This window comes from Dendrobates tinctorius, unplaced genomic scaffold (genome assembly GCF_039654945.1).
Source record: "Dendrobates tinctorius isolate UK_male_01 unplaced genomic scaffold, ASM3965494v1 ptg000104l, whole genome shotgun sequence".
Classification (NCBI taxonomy): Eukaryota; Metazoa; Chordata; class Amphibia; order Anura; family Dendrobatidae; genus Dendrobates; species Dendrobates tinctorius.
In genome coordinates this window covers 11,881,097-11,908,908 of record NW_027361772.1, presented here as the reverse complement: position 1 = coordinate 11,908,908, position 27,812 = coordinate 11,881,097, and the positions used below count along the sequence as shown (strand labels likewise).

Genomic DNA, 27,812 nt, shown 5'->3' with positions numbered 1-27,812 from the left:
GAGTGTTGTAGCAGAGTTTATTTCAAACATGGCCTCCCCTGCAGAAGAGCCAGCTGGACACATGCAACAGGAATAGAAGAGTAGATATATAGGGGTATAGATGAAAAAGGGGCAGAAAAGAAGGGAAGGGGGTGTTGGGAGGAAGAGAAAATAAAATAAGAGGAAACACACACATACACACACCCACACTACAAAACAGTGGAACAGCAATAGTGCTACACTGCTGCAGTAATAGAATTACAGACATTAAAACCGGTGGGAAATCCCCATGAGCCCGCCATCCCAACCGCCCGCCTTCCCCCAACCCACCATGTAGCTTTGGTACAGTCATAAGCCCCTCGCACCCATTTAATAACTCTTGGCTCCACCCTCCCATAGGAAGGAGGCAGTCAACAAATTGATCTGGCATTTAATTAACGGATAATGCATTAAAACTGCATCTATAGACCCATTTATGAGTTGTCCTGAAGCCACGCAGAACATTGATCAACTCTGTAGCCGAGACCACGTGCGGCAAAGAAAAAAAAAAAAAAACATCCCGCACCGGACCCCCGCGCATACCGACGTCCTCTGCACTCTTCTCACTTTCACAGGCAATCAACTCTGGCAGCACCAGCCAAAGGAACCATGATGTTCCCTGTCCCTCGCTGCACTTGCACTTTTCCCCATCTCCTGTCTTCTGGGGCATTTTAAAGAAATGCCCACAATTCCAAAAACTTGCATCTGTACCCATCTATCTAAGCGGAGGTACTGTGAAGGGTCAGTCTAAAATGGTTTTTTTTCTTTTCCCCACTACCTCACCTTGCAACAAGCATGAATATACAAGTCATTGTTGGTTCATCCATGTCATCCTGAGCTAGCAGAGGTCGGTGCCAGGAACCGCCCCTCTACCCAATTCTTAGCCTTTGTGGTGGAAGCACCAAGAGTCTTTTTTTTTTTTCTTCCCCCTCAAATCTACCATTATCTGAAGCAGAGAAACTTATAAATAGATATCTTCACAGCATATTACAGTGCACCACATCTACCCGCAAGTCTCTAAAAGTTGCTCCGCTTCCGTTGAGAGAGTGGCTGTGCACTTCTTGCTCTGCGCAAGCCTGCGGAGATACATTTCAGAACAAAAGCTGGAGACCATTGAAAGGCTACTTGATTAAACCTGTGTATATGACAGCCATATCTAATAAGGATAAAAAGCTTAACAGGTATTTCATAAATAAAAGGCAAGGACACCAAGTCTGAGATGACCGTCCATTAAAAACAGCAGAGAAGACCTTCTTCAACTTATCCTAAAAGGTCCAATGTTATGGTCAGAAGCAAAGTCTCTCTCCAAACACTTCGGTGTGGTCTTCCAAAAATATGTAAATACTAAAATAGTACTTTCGGTACAACGGAAAAGGAAGAGGAAAAATAATAATATCCATTGATTGGAGTTCATTCATCTAAAAAGAGGCTCGGTGGTGATGGTGCGACTCCACAACATGCTAAAAACTTTCATAATTAAATAAATAGAGACCTTCCCCAGTCGTAGGAAATGACAACCTTACCCAGGAACAGATAAATAGGCTTCCATATATCTTAGAAATTGCAAAAGAAAAAAAAACAAAAAACAAAACAGCTTTTTAGTTCATAAAACACAACAAAAAGGCGTTGTGTTCTGACGTACGTTGTTCCACAAGTGGGGCGAAGAGGTCTTGATCGAAGCCTCCAACTCTGATGCAGAGTCCTGAAAAAATGGTGGACAGTAACATCTTGATCGATGAAATCTCATAATATAAAGGGGATTCCTCACCCCAGGTGTTGGGATAGGTCGAAATAAGGGAAAAAATATATATATATATTTCCAACTGATATAGATGGTTAGGAAGAGGGAGCCTACCCTCCCTCCCCTTTCAGGAAGAATGTTCAGAAGAATCCCCGATACACCACATAATATACGATTATCCATTTTTGAGTCTCAAAGCCATGTCCACAGATGATGTTGGGGAGGGGGCAATCCTCCCCTCCCATGCCAGATGCTACCTGCTGAAAAAAGGTAGATTTTGGGGACTGATGAGAGTGCTGCTTCTAGGAGACTCTGTCTGAGCCATGATTCCCTGGAACCAGGAGGCTACATCTACCTCCTGTGCTTCATACTGACGCAAGAACGGGTGCTCCTGCAAGAGAATGGAGATGTATCATTGTAATGATAATCAAAAAAAAAAAAAAAATGACAAGTTTATTTACCCATTTCAGGGAAACCCTCCAAATACTGGCGCAACATATTTGAGGACCGAGGCCCTAAATTGTCAAACAAATTTCACCACAATCCTCGAGTGAATGGCTTTGACAAGTTGCAAATTTTTACAACTTTTGTCGTTTTCACACCAGCATGGAAGGCACGACGCCAAAGCTCGTCTACGCGTTCTGTAAGACGGAAATCTTACTCTAGTCCTCGATAAGATTTGTGGAGAAGTGCAGGCCACTTAGGCCTGTTTCACACTTCAGTTTTTTGTTTCAGTTAAAATCCGTCAAAAAGGCAGAAAGCGGATCCGTTCCTAAGTGATGTGAACGGATGCCACCGGATCCGTTTTTTTGACGGATCCGCCGAAGGAAGAATTTTAAAGGAACCGCTGCCAGGGAAAAAGGGAAAGAGAAAGGGAGAAGAATATTTTTTGGCTGTCCGCCAGAAATGATTTCAGGGTTAAATTTCCTCCTGACTTCATTCCTCCGGGCATGCACTGTATAAAAATGCGGATCCTGCAGTAAAAAAAAAAAAAACGTTACATGGTCCGTCCAGGCATCTCAGCGGATGCAAAAACGGATCCGCCGGTAATGCAAGTCAATTGGGAAAAAAAGGATTCGCCAAAAAAAAACGGCAGATTTTGACTGATGGTCAAAAATGGAAGTGTGAAACAGGCCTTATCAAGACACTACCGAGTCATTAAGTGTGTGTGTTTTATCAGGTGCGTCTGACTGCAACAACATAACCCCTCATCAAGAGCGGCGTGAATATCAGAACCTAAGTGTCAGCGGCAGTTAGCGATACCACAAGGATCCATTATCAGCCACCAGACTTTGCTACGTCATCTGAGAGCAGCATAATCTAGGGAGAGGAAACTGATTCTAATGATGAATCTCTTACTGGGCTGCTTGCTGCAGTTTTTATAAAATCATTGTTTTATCTGCTGTAGATCTACCAGTTCTATGAATGAAGAGCTCTGTCTAACTGCGCCCACACCACTGATTAGCTTTCTGCCTATGCATTGTTCACAGAAAGTAGCCAATCAGTGGTATGGGCGGGGTTCCACAGAGTTCATAAATATGAACAACTACATGGCAGTGATCTAGTGATAAAATCGATTTTATCAGAACGAGATGTGACATCACTGGATTTAGGTTTTCTGACCCTACATTATGCTGCTCTCAGATTAGGCTGCAAAAACCCTGTGACAGATTCCCTAAAAGGAGTTATCTCATCTCCTAGAGCCTATTCCAATATGTAGAAGGTGTAATAATATTTGTGAATACCTTCAATTAGAAATGTATTATAGTTTTTCTGATTCGCTATAATTCTTTCCTCATGTGCAGGCATTGCAGGACCTTAGGTATCCATGGAGACTGATAAACTGACAGCTAGTTGCTAGTGGCCGTAATCATGGATACCCAAGTTCCTGCAATGCCTGCTGCTGAGAAAAGAGACAGTGTGAATCAGAAGAACTATACTACATTTCAAATTGGAGCAATTTGCTAATATTATTAGTGATAGGATCTTTGAGATGACAATACTCCTTTACGTGTGAAAGCAACTGGTGGTCTCTATTGCAAACATTGGCAGGAAAAGATGTAAGTGCTGCCGAGATATGTACCACATCCAAGGAGTCTGCAGTAGAAAGGACTAAACAAGGCTCCCCAAGCATGGTACGGTTTGGCTGGGAACTGTAGTGCGTACAGCACTGATCGCTCTACATGAACAATGTACAATAAAGCGGGAGAGAAGTTATCTAGGAAAACGAGCAGTATGGCAGAAAGGATTGGTTGGATTCATATAACAGTTTATTGCCAACGCAACACAGAAAACCCATCTAAAATGTAGGTTTTGTTTCCCTAGAATTATTCCTCCATTTTCATTTTACAATCAGTCGCACAAAAACGCCCGGATCTGCACTCACCAGAAGCTTATTGTACTTTGGCCTCTTTCTGTGATCTTTAGTAAGACTGCAGAAAAAAAATAAATAATACAGTAATTAGCACCAAATAACTGGTAATATAATAGATTTGCAACCACAGGGAACATTTCTCTGCAGAATACCCCCCCCTTGCCTCTAGGGTTTTCAATCTTCCTTCTCTTTCAAGAGCCATAATTTTTTTTTTTGAGGGCCAGGTTGTAGTTTTGAATGTCACCATCCACTTTACCATACATATACGTAGCTAAAAAAAAAAAAAAAAAAAAATCCAAAGTTGAATGAAATGGTAAAAAAAAAAAAAAATGGCTGAATTGTATTACTGTTTTACTACCATTCACTGCGTCATATTTTTTTTCATTACTTTGGGAGGTGTGGTGAAAGAAAAAAAAAAAAAAAAAAAAAAAAAAAAAAAAGAACGCTACGGTAATTCTTTAATACTCTAATTTTATATAAAAACAAGTAAAAAATGAAAAAAAAAATGTTAAAAAAAATATAAAATTACACATTTTCAACCCCCCTCCCAACCCACAGTGATTGAAAATATATAATTTTTAAAAACATTTTTTACTTAATTATAGTGCTTTGAAGAAAGGACTATATTGTAATCCGAACGCTGCTAACTTCTTCTGCTTATTCAGTTGATTTCCGCAATTAATGCGGCCCGAACCGCTACACGCACAGACTCCGTTGAGGTGTCGTTTCGAAGCCAGCGTCCATGAGAGGTGTGCTAAGTATTTTTCATGTCGATCGGATTTGTAGTTTTTGCGCAATTTGCATTTGAAAAATGTTTTTCCCGTCATTGAAAAGCATTGAGACAGTGCTTTCCAATGGGAAAATTTTGCCACAGGGAAAACGTGCCCTGAGGCGATTCAAATGGCAGTTAAGCTCATTGATATGCGCAGGCACACCCAGTTACTATGCCAACGCCTACGAACTTCATATAACCCCAGCAGGACACAGTTTCTGCCAGATAATATCAGCTCTTAAAGCGAAACCCACAGCACGAATGCAAATCTAGCTTCATCACATGACGCATGCCCCTGAGAGAGAGAATGTGTGCCAAAGTGGATTTAGAAGCCCAGTGAGCCAAACTGGCTCTTAAAGGGCCGACGCGCCAAATCGAAAGCTGATTGACCCTGGCCTCCAAATCGGACCCAGAGTGGCCCCGCCCACCAAATCGGACCCAGAGTGGCCCCGCCCACCAAATCGGACCCAGAGTGGCCCCGCCCACCAAATCGGACCCAGAGTGGCCCCGGCCACCAAATCGGACCCAGAGTGGCCCCGGCCACCAAATCGGACCCAGAGTGGCCCCGGCCACCAAATCGGACCCAGAGTGGCCCCGGCCACCAAATCGGACCCAGAGTGGCCCCGGCCACCAAATCGGACCCAGAGTGGCCCCGGCCACCAAATCGGACCCAGAGTGGCCCCGGCCACCAAATCGGACCCTGAGGGGCCCCACAGGCCAAAGTGGCCCCTGAGAGGCACCCACAGTTAAAACGGATACTGAGTTGAAAGTCTTGCAGGGGCAGCAGGCAAGTCTCTCTTAAAGGGGGAGCCCGGGCACCATTTCACACCACTATCTGTACTTCCTTCAGGAAATACACATCTAGTTCTTATTATTATTATTCAGTTGATTTTCCGCAATTAATGCGGCCCGAACCGCTACACGCACAGACTTCGTTTCGAAGCCAGCGTCCACGAGTGGTGTGCTAAGTAATTTTCGTGTCGATTGGATTTGTAGTTTTTGCACAATTTGCGTTTGAAAAAACATTTTCCTCAATGCATTTCAATGGGAAAATATTGCCACTGGGAAAACATGCCCTGAGGCGATTCAAATGGCAGTAAAGCTCATTGATATGCGCAGGCAGACCCAGTTACTATGCCAACGCCTACGAACGTTTCATGACCCCCCCCCAGGACAGAACTTCTGCCAGATAATATCAGCTCTTAAAGCGAAACCCACAGCACAAATGCAAATCTAGCTTCATCACATGACGCATGCCCCTGAGAGAGAATGTGCGCCAAAGTTGATTTAGAAGCCCAGTGAGCCAAAGTGATTCTTAAAGGGCCGGCGCACCGAAATGAGTCTTAAAGGGCCGGCGCGCCAAATCGAAAGCCGAGCGACCCCAGGCTCCAAATCGAAAGCCGAGCCGCCCCGGCCTACAAACCGGAGGCCGAGCCGCCCCGGCCTACAAACCGGAGGCCGAGCCGCCCCGGCCTACAAACCGGACCCCGAGGGGCCCCGGCCTACAAACCGGACCCCGAGGGGCCCCGGCCACAAAACCGGACCCCGAGGGGCCCCGGCCACAAAACCGGACCCCGAGGGGCCCCGGCCACAAAACCGGACCCCGAGGGGCCCCGGCCACAAAACCGGACCCCGAGGGGCCCCGGCCACAAAACCGGACCCCGAGGGGCCCCGGCCACAAAACCGGACCCCGAGGGGCCCCGGCCACAAAACCGGACCCCGAGGGATCCCGGCCACTAATTCAAGCCCTGAGGAGCACAGGCCACCGAATCGGATCCTGAGGGGCCCCACCCACCAAATCAGACCCTGAGGCCAAAGTGGCCCCTGAGAGGCTCCCACAGTTAAAACGGATCCTGAGTTGAAAGTCTTGCAGGGGCAGCAGGCAAGTCTCTCTCAAAGGGGCAGCCCGGGCACCATTTCAAAGCACTATCTGTACTTCCTTCAGGAAATACACATCTAGTTTTTTTTTTGTCCCCTTAGGAGATTTAATAAACAGCAGCAATCGGAGCTCAGCTCTGGCCGCTGCTGTTAGGCACAGATGTTGGCTGTGTAATACTGCCAGCATCTACTGTATAGGAAGGGCGCTCATCTCCTGAGCGCCCTCAAAATAAGGTCAACCGCACAATCACGTATGTGATAATGCGTTAAAGGGGGACAAACATCAAACTAAAAGGATCTTGCTGTAGAAACGCATTTCAAAGGTGAAATCCGCCGCCTAAATTGACAGACTGTTGATGTCAGCTCTGCATCACTGGTCAATTAAAGCTGCAGATTTTCTCCAAGAGGAGATTTCGGTAAATGATATCCACAATACAATACGGTTAGGCCTGGATTGCTACGGACATTAGACCCGCGGGAGCAGAACCTGCTGAATCAACCGATCATCGGATAGACGTCTTACTTACCAGTCTTTGACAAAAGACTGGAAGAGAGGAGAAAAGCCCATATTATGAGGGAGAACTGGAGGTTCTTCTTGAAGGACTTTGGTGAGAACCTCAAAGTCTGTCTTGCAGTTCTTGTAGGGAAACTGTCCTGTTGCCAGCTCCACCTAAGAGACAACAAGCACAATGGTTGACAGAGAGACACAGCAGTCACTTTAAACGACCACTTAGAGAAGTCAAATCTGTGGTTAGATCTCTTGGGGCCTCCATCTTACCAATGAGATCCCGAGACTCCACACATCTGCTCGAATGTCATAGTCTGGTTTGGTTGGATCCGGAGGATCAATCCTTTCAGGCTGAGAAGAAAAAGAAGAATTCTAGTTAAAGGCTAAAAATCTACTGCAGTCTGTCACTCTCATTAATCAATAGTCACTCCACCAATAGCGCTGCTGCTGACTGCAACTTGGGGACCCAGATTGTTGGCTGCAATATGGCCACTCACTTCTCACCCAATTACATGTACAGAGAAGAAGCTTTGAGAACAGTGTAAGGGATAGCTCCTGTTCAACCACCTACATGCCACAGTTGCTACTGACTGCAGCATCTAAGGGATTAAATGAACCAGATCAGAGGTATTTGCCAATGGGCGATCCCCACTAAAGATCTAATTTAGTAGAGGACAGAGCTGCTGAAATGATACGTCAATATCTCCATAGGTCAAGATTGTCTTATCGATTCACACAAATCGCAAGAGACCCTAACTCTTACTATTTTAGACCTGCATCTAATCTCCAGAATCAGGGCCCTGTTGCACACTGCGTTCAATGATGAGGTGGTCGCCACATTAATATTAAAAGATCAATAGAAATAAAAACAGAAAAACAAAAAAAAAACCCCAACGCACTTTATGTGTAGGATCGAGAGATAAAAAGATTAAAATAAAAGATGGAGAGATACAGTTGGTCCAATGTCAGAAAGCAGTTAAATTAGTTTCTTCCTCTACAAATGCCACTTTTTAAAGTTCATCCCTCACCGCCATGTAAGCAGCACAACCCGCACTTCTGGTTTTGGCTTTGGAGTCCACAAGGCGGCCACTTATGCCAAAGTCACAAAGCTTAATCTGCCCGCTGGCATCCAGCAATATATTGGAAGGCTTGACATCCCGATGTATGACGCCATGCTTCTCCTTCAGATAGAACAAAGCATTCACAATCTATAAAAGAAAGAAGAATCATCTGATCCAGTTGCCGGCAAGATCTCGTGGACGCATCGTATCAGGTACATCGTGCTCGGTCACCACTCACCGCTACAGTCATCTTTCCTAGGATTCGCTCTGGGATGGGACCCTGAATCCTCTTCTTCAGTTTTTCTGCACATGTTCCCATCAGCTCCATGGCTATGAACACATCTGTCTGTGGGGCCGGGGGAGTACGTTAGAGGCAAAGATTACTGGATTACTTTCCACATTTATTCTTAAAAAGGGCATCTGTCAGCAGGTTTTTGTAAATCTCAGAGAAGCATAATGCAGGGTCTGAGACCCTGATTCCAGCGATATTTCACTTGCTGGGCTGCTTGCTGTCATTTTTATACAATCAGTTTTCTTAGCTGTAGATCTAGCTCAGAAAGCCAAGCTGTGACTAACCTCACCCACACCACTGATTGGCAGCTAAGCGGCTGATCAGTGGTGCGGGCGTTGGTGGACCAGGAGGCACGAGACACCTAGTCCTGTAGTGATAATCTACCACTGATAAAACACTGAAAGAGCTACACACGAGATAGTGACATCGCTGGAATCAGGGTTTCAGCCCCTTCATTATTCTGCTCTCAGATTGCCTAGCAAAAACCTGCTGACAGATTCCCTTTAAGCCTTGACTGATGCTCATCAGCGATCTATATCCTGGCTGCTTACTAGCTCCACTGTATTAGAGCATGGCTACGACCCAATCTGAGTCACAGATTAAATCATATGTGACGGGAACAACAACAACACGGCATGGAGCACTACCCTTTCCATCAACACTATACAGACAAAGACAACATCTGGCAGACCCCATTATAAAGCAATATCTTCCAACGACATCCAAAGTGGAAAACTGATTTTAGAACTCCATCACAAATACAGGGAGACAGCAATGTTTCGACCGCAACAAACAGATGACCTTGAGAGACTCATCTGTTTGTTGGGGTCAAAATATTACCATATGCTTATATATGTGATTGACCAATAAAAAGCAATAATTGTACTTGTAGTGGTTCAACTGTCCAAAAAAAAAAAAAAAAAAAGATCTTTAGGCAAGCAATGAATAGCTGTAATGGGAAAATGCAGCCATTTTGGCCAATTTTTATCTCGGGCGTATGGCCAGCTTGGCATGTCAGCTGTGTGCTCAGATTGCGATGATCGTATCATGGCCATAAATGGCACCAGCAGCTGTAAAAGCAGGAGACACGGCTAGAATAAAGGCTTACATTTGTGATGAAGGTGCCGTAACACTGGACGATGTAGGGGCAGTCGTGGCTCTTCAATACAACATCCAAGTCCATCAAGATCCTTTTATTCTCTTCCTTGTTACCGGAACGTCGCATTTGCTTAAAACCAGAACCAGATATATAAAGGGCAGTCATGAAACAGACCTACAGAAGATATAACCGGTCCAAAACTGCACAGACCAAGGGTGCCAGGACTAGGCCGAGGTCAGTGACCAGACAGCTGTATGAATGTTGGGACTGTATGGGAACAAGGGAAGACATCAGATTACAATTCCCCCCCCCCAATGGTTACCTTCACAGCAATGACATGTCCAGTCTTCTTAAACCTCATCTTCCAGACTTGTCCGCAAGTCCCGCTGCCAATTTCACCCAAATTTTCCAAATCATTTATATCCGCCTGGTATTTCTAGATTTAAGAAATATCATACATTTTTTTTTTTTTTAAACCAGTTATTTTTATTTAGATTTCAAAAGATTTTAAACAATAAACAGTGGATATCAATATACATGTAACAATTCACATATCTTGTAGTAATACAATCAAAGCCATCCCCCCCTCCCCCTCCCCCAATACTCCTTGTGCCGGGTATACTTGAGAGTCTTAGCAATCATATCACCGCCATCCAGGCGGACCATATTTTTTCGAAAGTTCTTTCACCATGCCTTCGCCTGTAAATGCTTTCCTCTAAATGCATTACCGTACGTGTCTGAGCAATAAATTCCCTCCTAGTGGGGGGTTCCGAATCCTTCCATTTTCGTGCTATTAGTTTGCGTGCCACATACAGCAACCTCGCTATTGCCACTTTGTAATGTTCTGAGACAGGTATCCCATCCACCTCCCCCAAAACACACGGCACTGGATTCCTGTCGAGCGTACATGCATAAGCTCTCTCAATTTTGTTGATAACGACCAGCCAGTATGCCACCAGCCGCAGACACGACCATAGCATGTGTAACAGTCCGGCCTGGTCTGTGCCACATCTAGGGCAGCTAGAGTCTCCCCTCAAGCCCGCCTTGAATAGGACCAGCAGTGTTTTGTATGTTCTATTACATATAATTGGGAGAGCCGTGCCTGCTCGTTTAGAGAGATCTTCGGGACATATTCAAGAATAGCCTCCCATTGTTCTGTTGTGAGGGTACCCACCTCCCTTTCCCATTTACTCTTTGCAGTGAGGTGATTGTCCCCAAGATAGGAGTGTAGTAGATCATGATATATGCTCGATATAACTCCCCTCGTCCCTCCCTTCATACACACAAAGTCTAGTACAATGTCGCCCTGAACCGTCATGGCTCCCAATCTACACTGTGCCCTCCAAGCATGTCGAAGCATATAGTATTGAAACCCCCATACCGAAGGCAAATCAAATTCCTCTCTCAATGTCTCAAAGGTCTTCAGGTCCGTTCCACTCTGCAGCTGGCACACATATCTCACTCCTTTCGCCTTCCAATTGCCCATCATACATTAATAAACTGTCCATCATCCGCACAGAATACAGCGGCAGTGTTTACGAGGCCGTATCATGTGTAAGGACGTGTTCTCGCTTCCTCTCGTCTCTGCCAGCATAGAAGGTGGTGGACAGACGGATCTATCACGATGGACCTATAACCATTGCCGTGGACAGACAGGTCCATCATGGTGACAGATCCATAACCGTTGCAGGACTAAAATGGTCCATTCTGACAAATTGAAAATTGCATGTCTTTTGAGAATTGGTAATGCCAGGAAAGGAGAGGTGGTCGGGCATATCTAGCTCTCTACTCGTTTCTTTGAGCGTTCCAAAATTAGGCAAGCAAGTGTTCATTCATTTTCAATATCTCCAGAATCTATCCTTTCCTTAACCCTAAATTGTCTAAAATGCTAATACCTACCCTCATCATCTCCCACCTCAACTACAGCAACATCCTTCTCTGTGGCCTCCCTGTTAACACTCTCGCACTACTCCAATCTGTCCTTCACTTCTGCTGCCCATCTAGTAAACCTCTCTGAAAATCCTTTGATTGAACTTGATACGTTGAGAAATTGGGAGCCAAACTACTAACGGTGACCTACAAAGTCGTTGATAATCTGAATCATCCATGTATCTCCAAACTAATCTCCTGATATATTTCAACATGCAAACTCCGGTCCTCCCAAGACCTCCTTCTCTCCTACAGGAAAGATGTATATCTTTGTACCGTGTTAGCCAGTAGATAGTAAAATATTCAGAATTGAGAGTCCTCAGTAGTTGATACCTTTTACCTGCTTCACGTCACTTGTCTTATCTATTGCATTTTTTCTAGGCTGTATTGTGCATAAATATGTGACTTCAGATTTTGTATTAGTCTAGCCTGATGAAGAGACCCGAGTAGTCTAGAAAGCTTGCAATGTGTTACCTTCTCTCCTACACACTCATACCTTCCTCATCCAAGCGTAACCAAGATGCTTCCAGAGTATCCTCCACCCTCTGCAATTCTGTGCCCCAACACATCCGATGTGCCACATACAGAACTTTCACACGGAACTTGAAAACTCATCTCTTCAAGAAAGGTTATAGCCCACAATGACCCCGTTACCATCTCACTACCAGCAGAGCTGCCGCAAACCCCCGGCCTACTGTCTCCTTCCCCATTACCCAGTAGGCTATAAACCCCCAAGGGCAGGGCCTTCTCCCTTCTGTACCAGTCTGTGATTGTTCGTTTGTTCTCTATAATCTATATCTGTATCGTGTATGTGACCCCTTTTCACCATTGATTCATGGAATCAATGGTGCTATAAAAACAATTTTCAGAGATCCCATAGAAACCAGCAGAGAGCCCCTGATATATGGCCATCTTTGCACTCCTTGAGGAGCAAGCGGGAGCAGCATTTTCAAGACCGATGTGGCCCCGGAATTGAGGACACGCATCTATCAAACACTGAATATCTACAGATTAAGTTAGATATAAGAATAACAGACTTGAAAAGGCCATAGAGGGTTATAACCATCTTCATAAAAGGATTGTCTGATAGCCTGTATGTACAAGCAGTATCTTCTTCTCAATAAAATGGAGCCTTAGGGACCAACCGTAACTAGAAAGCTGAACATGTGCTGTGCTTACAAGTTCTTCCTACTGAGCTTGTGAGCACCATTTTGAAGCTGGCCAGGGTCGCCGTAGCGCCTGGTTACCTCCTAATCCCGACTAGCTTGAGCGTATTGCTAAGAAGCCAAACAACAGCGGGGGTTGGTGTTCTAGACCATGAGCTGCAAACAAAAACTACTACTTGACCCCCTTTCATATATCTTAACTCTTCCTAAGAAGCTAACTGATTGGCAGCTAACTGTGCACTGTCAGCAAGCTGCCAGTCAGTGGTGGGGGTGGGGTTAGATTATCTGGACTGGATTGCAGGTGACACCCAGCTCTCCAGTAATAATCTCCTGTCGATAAAATACTGATTGTAATGAAACTACAACACAGCTTAGTGAAGTGACACAGCTCTGGAATCAGGGTCTTAGCCCCTACATCATGCTGCTCTCAGATTAAAGAGACTGCCCGCACAGAATGACTGTTGAAACCAAGTACAGGCGCTCTTGGCATCATGGCGGAGCCAAACATTTAAATACACCTTCAGACCTTCTTATATTCCCTGACTCTCCACCCCCCTCTTTGATGGACAGCTCCAGCTTCATAGAGGCAGAGAAGTTCAGAGACAGACGGAAATAAGCAGGGAGAGGTTTATATAAATGTGTCCACCCCACAATAATGCCCCAAGCACCTATACTTGGTTTCAACAGTCATTTTGGGCTGATAGTCGCTTCACAAGGCAAAATCCTGTTGGCATATTCCCTTAAAATGAACCGTAAACTGCAATACTGCTTGGTTCTTACAAGCACTGTCAGACAACATCCATCTATGGAAATAAACCTTTAGTGACCGGCCAATTTTTTTACACATCTGCATTTCATAAGCCCATTTTTTGTTTTTGCACTACCATGGCTGCATCATATTTTGTAGGTTGTAATACCTGTCAAAGAATATACTTCATACTGGTTAAGAAAAGGGTTGTTTTTAAACAGCCCTCCAATCCTCCCTTACCATGACAATAAAGGGAATCTGTCAGCAGGCTTTTGCTGCCTCGTCTGGGAGCAGCACATGATGTAGACAAAGAGACCCTGAATCCAATGATGTATCACTTAGGTTACAGGGTGATGTTAGTCTGACACAGTTGTTAGATATAGCAGTGAAGCAGAGCTGAGAAAGCTAGCCACGCCCACACCAGGCTCTGTGAACATAGCTGTAGACTAAGCTACTTATCACAGAAGTGGGAGGAGTCAGACTACCAGGCATAGCTGCTGTAGTCTAGCAATGAAAAGCTCCAGGTGCTAAAAAAAAAAAACAATCACTGCAAGTAAGCAACAGCATCGCTGAAATGTGTCCTTTAAAACCTACCTCATGCTGTCGTAAGATTACATAGAAAAAAAACCTGCTGACAGATTCTCTATAATCAATGATAGAAGACAGGGATCAGTTTTATCACTCTGCATCTCTGCTACGACGGGGAGGACACCTGGCGATCATATGATCGTCATGTCCAATAGAAGCACCGACATCATGCTTATTGAGGGCTATGTAGGGTGGATAAGAGAAGGCAGAAGATCCATCTTGTCTCAGATGTCCAGACCTGCTCCTACTAGACTGCAGTAATTGGGGAGCTATTACAGAGATATCAATTGATGGTGGGTATCCCCTGGTTAAGCAATGTGTGATAAGATGATAGATTGTTCCCGATGGGGCTGACAGTGACTGCAGAGAAGGCAAAATAAGAATGACCCTTCCCCAATGATCATCACAGCACTGACAGCTGAAAGCCCTGCAATGTCAGCGGACCCTGGTGGTAGGCGGCCATACAATTTCTGAAAGGTAAATGTATCATAGGACTTAGAATCAGTAGGTGACTATATAAAAGAGGGAGGCCAAGACCTGAGTGACTGGCTAATATGCATATCCTAGGCGGTATATCCGCACTCACCTGCCCATCGATGACTAGATAACCGGTCTGCTTAATTATTTCTTGCAGCTTCTGGTCAATTTCAGTGCTGTATAAAAAATAAATAAATAAATCAGGAAATAAAAATAAGAGATTGTGTAAAGTTGTAACTATTCATATTCAAGAAAGCTTAAAATATCGAGCGGCAGCTGAAAATCACAGATGGGAGCTGGTGGGTGTGCGTAGTGAAGGCAGAGCGTGTGTCCGATGTCCGGGCGTGTGGAGAGCACTGGCGTACGGACAGATCTTTATTAGCGTTGAGCGAACGTGTTCCGAAAAGCTTACCCGGGCCCGCCCTGATCACACGTTACCCGGGCCCGCCCTGATCACACGTTGTCCGAGAATGTTCACTCAGCGCTAATCTTTAAGCATTAGGACTTATGTTCCAGTTAGGTTTCCTATGACAGGCAGAGATTAGCGAATTGATTCCCAGGACTTGGGTACAGTGGCAATGAGTACTGCACGAACCTGCCGGCATCATCCCCAGTAGGTATGACGGGACGCCCACATGACGACTCCAGGCTGGCTAATCAGAATAGGTGCTGGGGATTACGGCAAATAGGAGGCAGTTCGCAGGGCTCCTGTCCATATGTTTTTGCCATCAAGCATTTGAAAGTCTTAAAGGGTTAGTGCCACCTTCATAGATGGATATGCTCAGTGTTTGGAAATGCAAGCAATTTCACAATTTACTGCTTATTAAAATTCCCAACCGTTCTTGAGGTATTAACCTTTTTTTTCAGCTTGTTGCCTAGGAGACCGACCACTGCTGCCAGACAGTAGAACACGCGCAGTGCTGACAGGATCTTTTCTATTGAGCTTGTAGGGACTGCTTTGAAGTTCATCAGGATTGCTTGACGGTCTCGTTTAAGATTGGCCAGCTCTAGCGCAGTGCTTACAACTCAGTCAACAGCAATGGTCGGCCTTTTAGCAAAGTTAGCTGTAAACAGAAAACAAGTGTTATATCTGCAATTGTTAATAAAGCTGTAAACTGCAAAAGTGCTTGCTTTTATAAGGACTAACAATATCCATAATTGGAGATGGGAGTAACTCGCCAATCTCCACACACCTAGCCTGACTGAAAGCTAGTCAGTGTCACTCGTTCCTGCTGAGATTTCACATTGCTCAGTTCAAGCTGCAGCTGTCAGTCTGGTGGGCTTGGTGAAGGCTGAATGCATCGGACTCATCGGCTCTTACTTTTTAGATGCACTTATAGAAAGCAGGGCTGTGGAGTCGGTAAGCCAAACCACAGACTGACTCAATTTCCTTGACTTCTGACTGACTCCACAGCCCGGCCTCATTACTGAGCATGTACATAAAGTGCAGCGCACAGATTCATCTCCACTAAAAGCCAAGATCCTTAGATCAGGAACAGGACAATTATAGGACATTTCAGAACTTTCCAAAATTCTTATGAGAACAATTACAGCACATCATGCACTGAACCCAATTTATTATAAATTTTAGGAGTCGGACCATTTTATACTGACTCCAACTCCACAGCCCTGAAAGGCTTTCAGAAATGCCCCAAAAAGTTTAAAAAACAAAACAAAAGGTGTGGAGAACATGGGTTAGTAATATGCAGTAGGTGTAATATTAATATCAAATACCGCCAATTAAAAATATAGTATAGTTTTTCTGATTCACTATGTCTCTTTCTTCATGTGCAGGCATTGCAGGACCTTAGGTATCCATGGTTACATTCACTGATAGTGACCGTTAGCTAGTTGCCATTGGTCGCATCCATGGATACCCAACGTCCTGCAATGCCTGCACATGAGGAAAGAGACATAGCGAATCAGAAGAACTATTCTACATTGCTAATTGGAGGCATCTGTGAATATTGTTAATCATAACTACTATATATTGGGATATAATCTTGGAGATGGGAATACCCCTTTAAGGCTAACAATTGAGACCTGGTTGAAATAGTGGATTAAGGTTATAAAAAGAATAAGGTTTAATATACGGTACATTTAATTCTAAAACAAAATTATTTAAAATGCCATTATGTTGTTGATCTGTGTGATATTACCTGTTCAATAAAAAGTTAAAAACTGTATACCGAAAGGCTTCCAGTGTCATGATTTCCTAAGCATCTGGAGAACCCTTGTTAAAGAGTTTGTACACTACTAAGACCACCCCATCTCGATCTGACTGGTGCCAATAAAATAACACCTATACTCACCTTTCCGTGTCAGCGCCGTTCCTGCAGTGTCCACACGTGCGTGGTAGTTGTGACACGTGGTACCCGGCACCCAATGAGTGCTGGCGTCATTGGCCCAGTCTTTGGACAAATCGATCATCAAGATAAAGCCAGGGCTGAGACTGCTCTATGACTCCCGCATGATGCTCGATTTGTCCAAAGACTGGGACAGCACCGGGCACCACGTGTCACAACAACCGCATGAGAGCCCCAGGAACGTGAACAACGGGAACAGCGTCAGCACAAGAGGTGAGTGTACGAGTTTTTCTTTTATCGACACCAAACATTCTGATCGAGAAGGAGTTGTCCCGGTAGTGGACAACCACTTTGAAGGTCCTGATGTGCAGTTCAAATGATGGATCAGATGAGGCTTGTGAGGCATGGATTACACATTTACAGCACAGTTTACCAGGATGGAAGCTTACCTCTCCAGGCTGCGCTGTGTCAGGTAGTTGGTTTGTGGCAGGCTGAGCATATTTCGTGGCCGGACTGGCAATGAAGTATGATGGTGTGTAGGGTTGTCAAGACGAGCATGTCCATCATTGGCTAGAGGAAGTTGTAAGGCTGCACAAAAAAGTGGTAGAGGCTGGTATGTAGAAGAGAGCGAAAGACTGGCCAAAGAAAAAAAGCATTGAGCAACAGCAAATGTCCTCGAGACCCTGTGTGCGCCATCCCCGGTGTACTCTACGTTCCCTATACTGATGCACCCATTAGTTTGGTTATAGCCCATGCAATATACCTGCGTAGCTCTTCGTAGTTGCTCTTTAACTCTTTCCCACCTCCTCTCTGGTCGTTAGGCTCTTCTGAGCTCATGCTCCATACAAAACCTACATGCTGTGTCCACAATGCATGCAACATTCCCCCTTCCATGCACAAAGACAGGTGGTAGAGCAATGCCAAGCTTGAGTAGCGGAGGGGACGACAGATCAAATGTGTACGAAAGTCAGAATGAGGAGAGAAACATGGGAAAAGGTTAACAAAAAAATAAGAAAATAGCAGTGGAGTACATGTTAAGAGTGACAAATGGAGGAGGTTAGCTGGGCCTGGAGCAAGTGAAGAGCTGATAAAGGACGATCCGGTACCTGCTCTCTGGGATGGAGCGGGCGTGGGGCTTAGAGTGATGAGAATAACTGGGGGAAAAAAAATACGGAAAAAAAAAAAATCAACGTAAAATACAGAGCAACCTAAGAGATAACAGGAGACAACAGGAAAAAGGAACAGAAGACAGTAGGGTCTGGGACAAACAGAGGGCCGATCACATCGTATGAAAATGAGGAACAGAAAAGTATAGACGGAATGGAAAGAAAATGTGCTGAGGTAATGAAGGAGGGGAAGATACATGAAGATCATTTCCCTAAAAATACCATAAAACGGGTACCGCCACATCATGGCATATACGCAAGAAATGCTATAGAAGTCTGACCGATGGAGCTCAAACCTTTGGTACCGCACCCATCTCTAGTGCTGGGGGTCGCCCAATATATCTGGCAAGGTGGGCACTGGCTGCCAACATCCAAGTGAAGAATGACTGGTGATGTGGTGGCGTATGCCCTCGGCTCCATTTGTGTAAGAGCGATAGTGAAGCGACCGACATGCAGGTCCTCGTCAGCAGAGGTTGGAGCCACATCTATTGGACACTTATGGCAGATCTAAAGGGAATGTGGCAGTAATACCCCTAGATTGATGGACTTCCCCCAAAATGTCATCTGTAATCGTTTCATTTGTATTTCAGACTAAAACTCTCCCCACACCAATCATTTTTCTACCCTGGCACGAAGAACCCCTGTGATAGTTTAGGTGGGAGGTCACCCAAATCAGGCAGGCTGACCTTATATTCGGCTTTGTCAGTCTCTTCCTTGGGATCACATTCCCAGTCATCTGTCTACTGGGATCTCGCCGGTTACAGTATACAATGCCGTCTATGAATTTTAGGCAGGAGCTCACATGTCAGGCTCGTTACAACCCCAGTAAACAGGATTTATAGGCAATTGATGCAAATAAAAAAACAATTTTTTTTTGCTTGTTTTATACTAATCAACCACAGCCATCATTAACCCCTTAAGCCCCAAGGGTGGTTTGCACGTTAATGACCGGGCCATTTTTTTACAATTCTGACCACTGTCCCTTTATGAGGTAATAACTCTGAAACGCTTCCATGGATCCCGGTGATTCTGACATTGTTTTCTCGTGACATATTGTACTTCATGATAGTGGTAAAATTTCATTCAAATAACTTGCGTTTATTTGTAAAAAAAAAACAAAACGGAAATTTGGCGAAAATTTTGAAAATTTCGCAATTCTCCAACTTTGAATTTTTATGCCCTTAAATCACAGAGATACGGCACACAAAAAACTTAATAAGTAACATTTCCCACATGTTTACTTTACATCAGCACAATTTTGGAACCAAAATTTTTTTTTGTTAGGAAGTTATAAGGGTTAAAAATTGACCAGCGATTTCTCATTTTTGCAACACCATTTTATTTTTACGGACCACACCACATTTGAAGCCACTTTAAGGGGTCTATATGATAGAAAATACCCATTTTAAAAACTGCACCCCTTAAGGTGCTCAAAACCACATTCAAAAAGTTTATTAACCCTTTAGGTGCGTCACAGCAATTTTTTGAATATTTAAAAAAAAATTAACATTTAACTTTTCTCACAAAAAAAATACTTCAGGTTCAATTTTTTTTATTTTACCAAGGGGAGAAATTGGACTGCAAAATTTATTGTGCAATTTGTCCTGAGTACGCTGATACCTGATATGTGGGGGGTAACCACTGTTTCGGCGCATGGTAGAGCTCAGAAGGGCAGGAGCGCCGTTTGACTATTTCAATGCAAAATTGACTGGAATTCTGATCGGACGCCATGTCACGTTTGGAGAGCCCCTGATGTACCTAAACAGTGAAAACCCCCCACAAGTGACCCCATTTTGGAAACTAGACCCCCCAAGGAACTTATCTAGATATGTGGTGAGAACTTGGAACCCACAAGGGCTTCACAGAAGTTTATAACGTACAGCGGTACAATTAAAAAATCATTTTTTCCACAAAAATGATCTTTTCACCCTCAATTTTTAGTTTCCCCCCAAGGGTAACAGGACCCTAAAAGTTATTGTGCAATTTGTCCTGAGTACGCTGATACCCCACATGTGGGGGTAAACCACTATTTGGGCGCATGGCAGAGCTCGGAAGGGAAGCAGCGCCATTTGACGTTTTTGGCTGGAATTGAGATCGGACACCATGTCGCGATTGGAAAACCCCTGATGTACCAAACCAGTGGAAACCCCCCACAAATGACACCATTTTGGAAACTAGACCCCCCAAGGAACTTATCTAGATGTGTGGTGAGCACTTTGATCCCCCAAGGGCTTCACAGAAGTTTATAACGCCCGGGCGTGAAAATAAAAAAAACAATTTTTTTCCACAAAAATGATATTTTTGCCCCCAATTTTTTATTTTCCTAAGGGTAACAGGTGAAATTGGACCCCAAAAGTTGTTTTGCAATTTGTCCTGAGTACTCTGATACTCTAAGTGTGGGGGTAAAACACTGGGCGCATGGCAGAGCTTGGAAGGGAAGGAGCACCATTTGACTTTTTCAACGTAGAATTGGCTGGAATTGAGATCAGACGCCATGTTGCATTTGGAGAGCACGTGATGTGCCCAAACAGTGGAAACCCCCAATTATAACTCCAACCCGAACCCCAACACACCCCTAACCCTAATCTCAGCCCTAACCCTAACATTAGCCCTAACCCTAGCCCTAACCCTAATGGGAAAATGGAAATAAATACATTTTCTTTTAATTTTACTATTTTTCCCTAACTAAGGGGGTGATATCGGGGGGTTTGATTTACTATTTATGGCGGTTTTTATGTTTGGCAGCTGTCACACGCTAAAAGACGCTTTTTATTGTAAAAATAGTTTTTGCATCACCACATATTGAGAGCTACAATTTTTCCGTATTTTGACCCACCGAGTCATGTGAGGTCTTATTTTTTGCGGGACGAGTTGACGTTTTTATTGGTACCATTTTCGGGCACGTGACATTTTTTGATCGCTTTTTATTCCGATTTTTGGGACGCAGAATGAACAAAAAACAGTGTTTCATGAAATTCTTTTGGGGGGTGCGCTTACACCGTTCCGCGTGCGATAAAATTGATAAAGCGGTTTTATTCTTCGGGTCGGTACGGTTACAGTGATACCTCATTTAGGTTTTTTTTGTTTTGTCGGTTTTATGCAATGAAAACTATTTTATATAAAAAATAATTATTTTTGCATCGCTTTATTCTGCGAGCTATAACTTTTTTATTTTTTCGCTGATGCTGTATGGCGGCTCGTTTTTTGCGGGACAAGATGACGTTTTCAGCGGTACCATGGATATTTATATGCGTCTTTTTGATCGCGCGTTATTGCACTTTTTGTTCGTTGATTCCTACCAACTCTGGTGTGTACCATGGGGATACACGTACCACAGGTTAAGAATCCAGACTCTACGTCACTTGCTCATTTCTGCGATTTTCCTTCCCACTGAATTAAATGGAGAAATCATAAAAGGCATTTTTTTGTGGCATAAAAGTCCAAGGCAACCAGAAATGCCATGTTGTGAGTGGAAGGTTGTATAGAAGGTGTATAATGTCCTCATCACAGGCTCGAATGCTCCGGCTAGCTGGAGACGATCTGTAGTCCTCACCCTGCCATCCACCGCTCCCCTTTTCTTTGGGGCTATGATAGCAGGGACTACATACTGACTGGTGGTAGATGGCACAATAAGCAAATGGCATAGACGGTATCCTGCTGGACACTCTCGATTTCCAACCAACATTTTCTGGGGATAAATAGGACCAAAAGGGCACAATTATGGGTCATTACTAAATAAAGCCATAATACCGCTGAGTACAGGAGTCTCCTTCTATTCAAACATCTGTACTGAAATAATGCCGTGTGTATTGAGGACAGCCAGAATTCTACATGTCTCCATGCCAAGAAGACCCAAATCATTTTAACTCTTCTACGCTGCATTAATTTCTTGGATACGAATTGGAGCCATATGATTCTGTCTTCGGTGCCGAGAACCATTCCCTGCCACCTTCCATTAGGTTCCCTAAATCTGTAGGTCAAGATCTTTTTCATCATTATACACTCCAGGACGTGCTCAGACCCACTTGTCTTGTACAAAAGTGACGGGTCCATGATTGGCGGTGCTAGAAGTTAGTCACCTCCACGAGGAATTTAGCTTGTCCACCAAGAAGCCAATATCATGCAGGTGTTGAGGAAACAAATGAAAAGACCTAAACCACATAAACTCCCCCCCATTTGCGGTTCTTCAAACATATCGTGAACCCGAGAGACTCAGATTGCGCTAGGTTTTAATATAGCCATGATTTTTTTCATGCCCCGGCCATTAAAACCAGCCAATATATAGAATTTAACTACCAAACATCTAAACTCTTTGAAGGACTCAAAGGTTGTCAAGGTTTAACCTCCAAACACATGATTTAGGACAATGACCAGATTCTATATAACAGGACCCTATGAGGGTCAGGGGCTATGACGGTCTGCAGGTAACAGCATGAAAAAATGGCCCTTTATGGTATGTGCACACAGCGTCTTTTTCAGGCAAATTCCACCAGGAGCAGCCCTCAAGCGTTAAAAATAATCAACATATGCACAGCAATATAAAACAACTTGCTCTGCATACGTCTCGTCACTTCTTTTAACAGCTTCGAAGGCAGCCAAAAGAAGTGACCCTTCCCTTCTACCGCCCCTATTTTGTATTTGGAAAAAAAAAAATGAAAAGACGCCGCTTCAGGCAGGGCTGTGGAGTCAGTAAGCCAAACCTCCAACTCCTCAATTTCCAAGACTCCGACTCCCTCATACTAGGGCTGTGGAGTTGGTAAGCCCAACCTTCAACTCCGAAATTTCCATGACACCAACTCTGTCTCCACCAAAATGGGCTCCGTCTCCACAGCCCCGGCTTCAGGAAAACCACCACCTGCGTTTTCCTGAATTGTCTTCTGCTTCAAAAACAACTATAGGGAATATAGTAGACGGTGTGTGGACATAACTGAGAGTGAAGATGATAGATGGCACCCAGTAATCTTATAATCCATTTTGAAGAGCCAAATTGGTCCAGTTAACGAGTGCCGATCAGCACTTGTTCACACAGGCTTAAAATAACTGATGGGAACAGAATGATCATTAGTCAGTCACTCTGTTCCCATCCAGTATCACGGTATGTTTACAAGGGGCGATATGCTACCAAAAATATTTTTCTTATCAGTATAAACTATCCAATCATCCATAGAACAAATGTTTTGATCGTCGATCAGGTGATTGCACAAGGGTACATTTCCCACTTGTCGTCTGGACTAAATAGACCTTTTGTATACGTTCGAGTCCATGCGCCTGCATGTGTCGTGACTGTTCGACTACAGTCATATCTCTTTTTAGCCGACTCCCTGCCATATACGTCCACTCTATGCTCCTCTACATGGAAACTCTAAACTCCATCAAAAAATGGAAAAGCAAAAAAGCGTGGTGTATATCTATGCCTCATAGCAGTATATAACACCACCCCATTAGGCCAAGTTCACACGGTGAGTATTTGGTACGGACTTCTGCATCTAAAATCCGCCTGTATTCTCAGCACCTAATCATGTAGTTTTCACTACGGAAACGTAACAAAAAAAACAATCAATTAATGTTGGGACAGAAAGTAAATCTGCAGACTAAGACAAGGACTACAGGAGACAGCGATTCCAAGACAAGTCGTGCGACCAAAACCATCCAGGTAACGTGTCTGAGACTGAGTTGTGATATTGCAATAAAAATAGTCTGAATTGCAGACAAGCCGCAGTCGCATGTGACTTACACTGAAGTCTATGGCAAGCGAGTCACATGCGACCAGCGACAGAAGAGCAAACATATTTGGGAAAATTTGAGACTTTCACAGTCCGCAATGTGATACCACAGGAAACCATTAGGTGCAGCGTCGTGTGCCACGTCACTGTGTAGCCCTGGCCTGAAATGAATGGGTAAAATCTGCACACACAAAAAAAAAAAAAAACGGCCCGCCTCAGCGCCACACCACAGCAGCCTTCTTCAATGCCACATGGGCCCAACACAGCGGCAAGCCTCACCACCACAAAATCCTACCTCAGAAGCACAGGGGCCGCTACCAGAGCTATGGAGTCAGTAAACCAAACCTCCAATTCCCACTCCACAGCACTGGTCACTACTGAGCATGTGCCTAAAGTGCAGCACAGATTCATCTCCACTATGACCCCACAACACTGGTCACTACTGAGAATGTGCATAAAGTGCAGCACAGATTCATCTCCACTATGACCCCACAACACTGGTCACTACTGAGCATGTGCATAAAGTGCAGCACAGATTCATCTCCACTATGACCCCACAACACTGGTCACTACTGAGCATGTGCATAAAGTGCAGCACAGATTCGTCTCCACTACGACTCCACAGCACTGGTCACTACTGAGCATGTGCATAAAGTGCAGCACAGATTCGTCTCCACTACGACTCCACAGCACTGGTCACTACTGAGAATGTGCATAAAGTGCAGCACAGATTCATCTCCACTATGACCCCACAGCACTGGTCACTACTGAGCATGTGCATAAAGTGCAGCACAGATTCATCTCCACTATGACCCCACAGCACTGCATCACTACTGAGCATGTGCATAAAGTGCAGCACAGATTCATCTCCACTATGACCCCACAGCACTGGTCACTACTGAGCATGTGCATAAAGTGCAGCACAGATTCATCTCCACTATGACCCCACAGCACTGCGTCACTACTGAGCATGTGCATAAAGTGCAGCACAGATTCATCTCCACTATGACCCCACAGCACTGCGTCACTACTGAGCATGTGCATAAAGTGCAGCACAGATTCATCTCCACTATGACCCCACAGCACTGGTCACTACTGAGCATGTACATAAAGTGCAGCACAGATTCATCTCATCTATGGCCCCACAGCACTGGTCACTACTGAGCATGTGCATAAAGTGCAGCACAGATTAATCTCAAATAAACGCCGAGATCATTAGATCAGGAACAGAACAGATATTTTTAAGACATTTACAGCTCATCCTGCATTGTACTGCTGCACCCAATTTATTATATATAGTTTAAGAGTCGGATCATTTTATACTGACTCCACAGCTCCATACCACAGCGGCACCGACTCCACAGGGGCCCACCACAGGGGCACCGACTCCACAGGGGCCCACCACAGCGCCACACCACAGGGGCACCGACTCCACAGGGGCCCACCACAGCGCCACACCACAGGGGCACCGACTCCACAGGGGCCCACCACAGCGCCACACTACAGGGGCACCGACTCCACAGGGGCCCACCACAGCGCCACACCACAGGGGCACCGACTCCACAGGGGCCCCGACTCCACAGGGGCCCGCCACAGCGTCACACCACAGGGGCACCAACTCCACAGGGGCCCACCACAAGGGCCCACCACAGGGGCACCGACTCCACAGGGGCCCACCATAGCGCCACACCACAGAGGCACCGACTCAGCGCCACACCACAGGGCCCCACCACAGCGCCACACCACAGCGCCACACCACAGGGGCACCGACTCAGCGCCACACCACAGGAGCACCGACTCAGCGCCACACCACAGGGGCACCGACTCCGCAGGGGCCCACCACAGCGCCACACCACAGGGGCACCGACTCCACAGGGGCCCACCACAGCGCCACACCACAGGGGCCCACCACAGCGCCACACCACAGGGGCACCGACTCCACAGGGGCCCACCACAGCACCACACCACAGGGGCACCGACTCAGTGCCACACCACAGGGGCACCGACCCCACAGGGGCCCACCACAGTGCCACACCACAGGGGCACCGACTCAGTGCCACACCACAGGGGCACCGACCCCACAGGGGCCCACCACAGTGCCACACCACAGGGGCACCGACCCCACAGGGGCCCACCACAGCGCCACACCACAGGGGCCCACCACAGCGCCACACCACAGGGGCACCGACTCCACAGGTACCCACCACAGCGCCACACCACAGGGGCACCGACTCCACAGGTACCCACCACAGCGCCACACCACAGGGGCACCGACTCCACAGGTACCCACCACAGCGCCACACCACAGGGGCACCGACTCCACAGGGGCCCACCACAGCACCACACCACAGGGGCACCGACTCAGTGCCACACCACAGGGGCACCGACCCCACAGGGGCCCACCACAGTGCCACACCACAGGGGCACCGACTCAGTGCCACACCACAGGGGCACCGACCCCACAGGGGCCCACCACAGTGCCACACCACAGGGGCACCGACCCCACAGGGGCCCACCACAGCGCCACACCACAGGGGCACCGACCCCACAGGGGCCCACCACAGCGCCACACCACAGGGGCCCACCACAGCGCCACACCACAGGGGCACCGACTCCACAGGTACCCACCACAGCGCCACACCACAGGGGCACCGACTCCACAGGTACCCACCACAGCGCCACACCACAGGGGCACCGACTCAGCGCCACACCACAGGGGCACCGACCCCACAGGGGCCCACCACAGTGCCACACCACAGGGGCACCGACTCCACAGGGGCCCACCACAGGGGCACCGACCCCACAGGGGCACCGACTCCACAGGGGCCCACCACAGGGGCACCGACCCCACAGGGGCCCCGACTCCACAGGGGCACCGACCCCACAGGGGCCCACCACAGGGGCACCGACCCCACAGGGGCCCACCACAGCGCCACCGACCCCACAGGGGCCCACCACAGCGCCACACCACAGGGGCACCGACTCCACAGGGGCCCACCACAGCACCACACCACAGGGGCACCGACTCAGCGCCACACCACAGGGGCACCGACCCCACAGGGGCCCACCACAGTGCCACACCACAGGGGCACCGACCCCACAGGGGCCCACCACAGCGCCACACCACAGGGGCCCACCACAGCGCCACATCACAGGGGCCCACCACAGCGCCACACCACAGGGGCACCGACTCCACAGGTACCCACCACAGCGCCACACCACAGGGACACCGACCCCACAGGGGCCCACCACAGTGCCACACCACAGGGGCACCGACTCCACAGGGGCCCACCACAGGGGCACCGACTCCACAGGGGCCCACCACAGGGGCACCGACCCCACAGGGGCCCACCACAGTGCCCCGCCTCAGAGACATCCCTCAATGCCACAGCGGCGCGCCTCATCACCATATTATCCCATCTCAGCATCACAACGTTCAGCCTCAGAGGCATGCCTCACCACCACATTGGTCGGGCACCTCAGCCCACCTCAGCACCCGCTGACCACCAACATGAGGTGCAGGCTGTCCCCAGACTACCAATGGGCTCCCAGCATTGTAGGAAGACCATAGCAGGCCACACCGCCAGCAGGGGCCTCCGGAGTCCCACACCACTGCTCACCTCCCCACCTCTCACTACATTCTAATACCCAGCCTGACCCCCTCCCCCACCCGGGCCCACCACTCTCTATTCTCCCACCCCCATGTTCCTTACTAGGCCGGGGACGCTGCGGGCTGATCTCCAGCTCGATCCTCCTTCTCGCTTCTCTGTTCTCCTGCTTTAGTTTCGCCTCCAGACGAGAGAGTTTCTGTTCTAGGGAGGACGCCGCCATCTTCCATCCGCGCACTAATAATAAACAAACAGCACGGTGCGCAAGCGCGAGGAAAAAAAAAAAAAGACTGACAGATCTGCCTCTGCGCATGCGCGCCCGGCCTGACAGACAAACAGCTTGACATCGCCGGGTTTA

The 27,812-nt window shown here is 46.6% G+C and overlaps 1 protein-coding gene across 2 annotated transcripts; it reads right to left on the bottom strand.

The window, feature by feature from the left end:
• On the bottom strand, nt 1-27,812 carry MAP2K7 (mitogen-activated protein kinase kinase 7). Of its 2 annotated transcripts, XM_073588751.1 has the most exons (12): nt 27,560-27,812; nt 18,064-18,111; nt 17,407-17,545; nt 14,761-14,827; nt 10,066-10,179; nt 9,753-9,872; nt 8,591-8,698; nt 8,320-8,499; nt 7,562-7,642; nt 7,311-7,453; nt 4,146-4,191; nt 1-2,150 (listed from the first exon to the last, which is right to left on the bottom strand). In XM_073588751.1, the coding sequence occupies exons 1-12, from the start codon at nt 27,765-27,767 to the stop codon at nt 2,013-2,015; spliced, it is 1,392 nt and encodes a 463-aa protein (XP_073444852.1). In that variant the 5' UTR covers nt 27,768-27,812; the 3' UTR covers nt 1-2,012. The 2 variants fall into 2 exon arrangements, with proteins under 2 accessions (XP_073444852.1, XP_073444853.1); XM_073588752.1 differs by lacking the exon at nt 18,064-18,111 and having other exon boundaries at nt 27,560-27,798.

What these genes read in the sequence shown, in the direction of transcription:
- MAP2K7 (XM_073588751.1), bottom strand. Translation starts at nt 27,767, where the DNA reads ATGCGCAGAGGCAGATCTGTCAGTCTTTTTTTTTTTTTCCTCGCGCTT. An exon ending in GGAGTCTCGGGATCTCATTG is followed by an intron (nt 7,454 to 7,561) that starts GTAAGATGGAGG and finishes GTTGTCTCTTAG; the next exon opens with GTGGAGCTGGCAACAGGACA. An exon ending in CAGTCTTTTGTCAAAGACTG is followed by an intron (nt 4,192 to 7,310) that starts GTAAGTAAGACG and finishes TTTTTTCTGCAG; the next exon opens with TCTTACTAAAGATCACAGAA.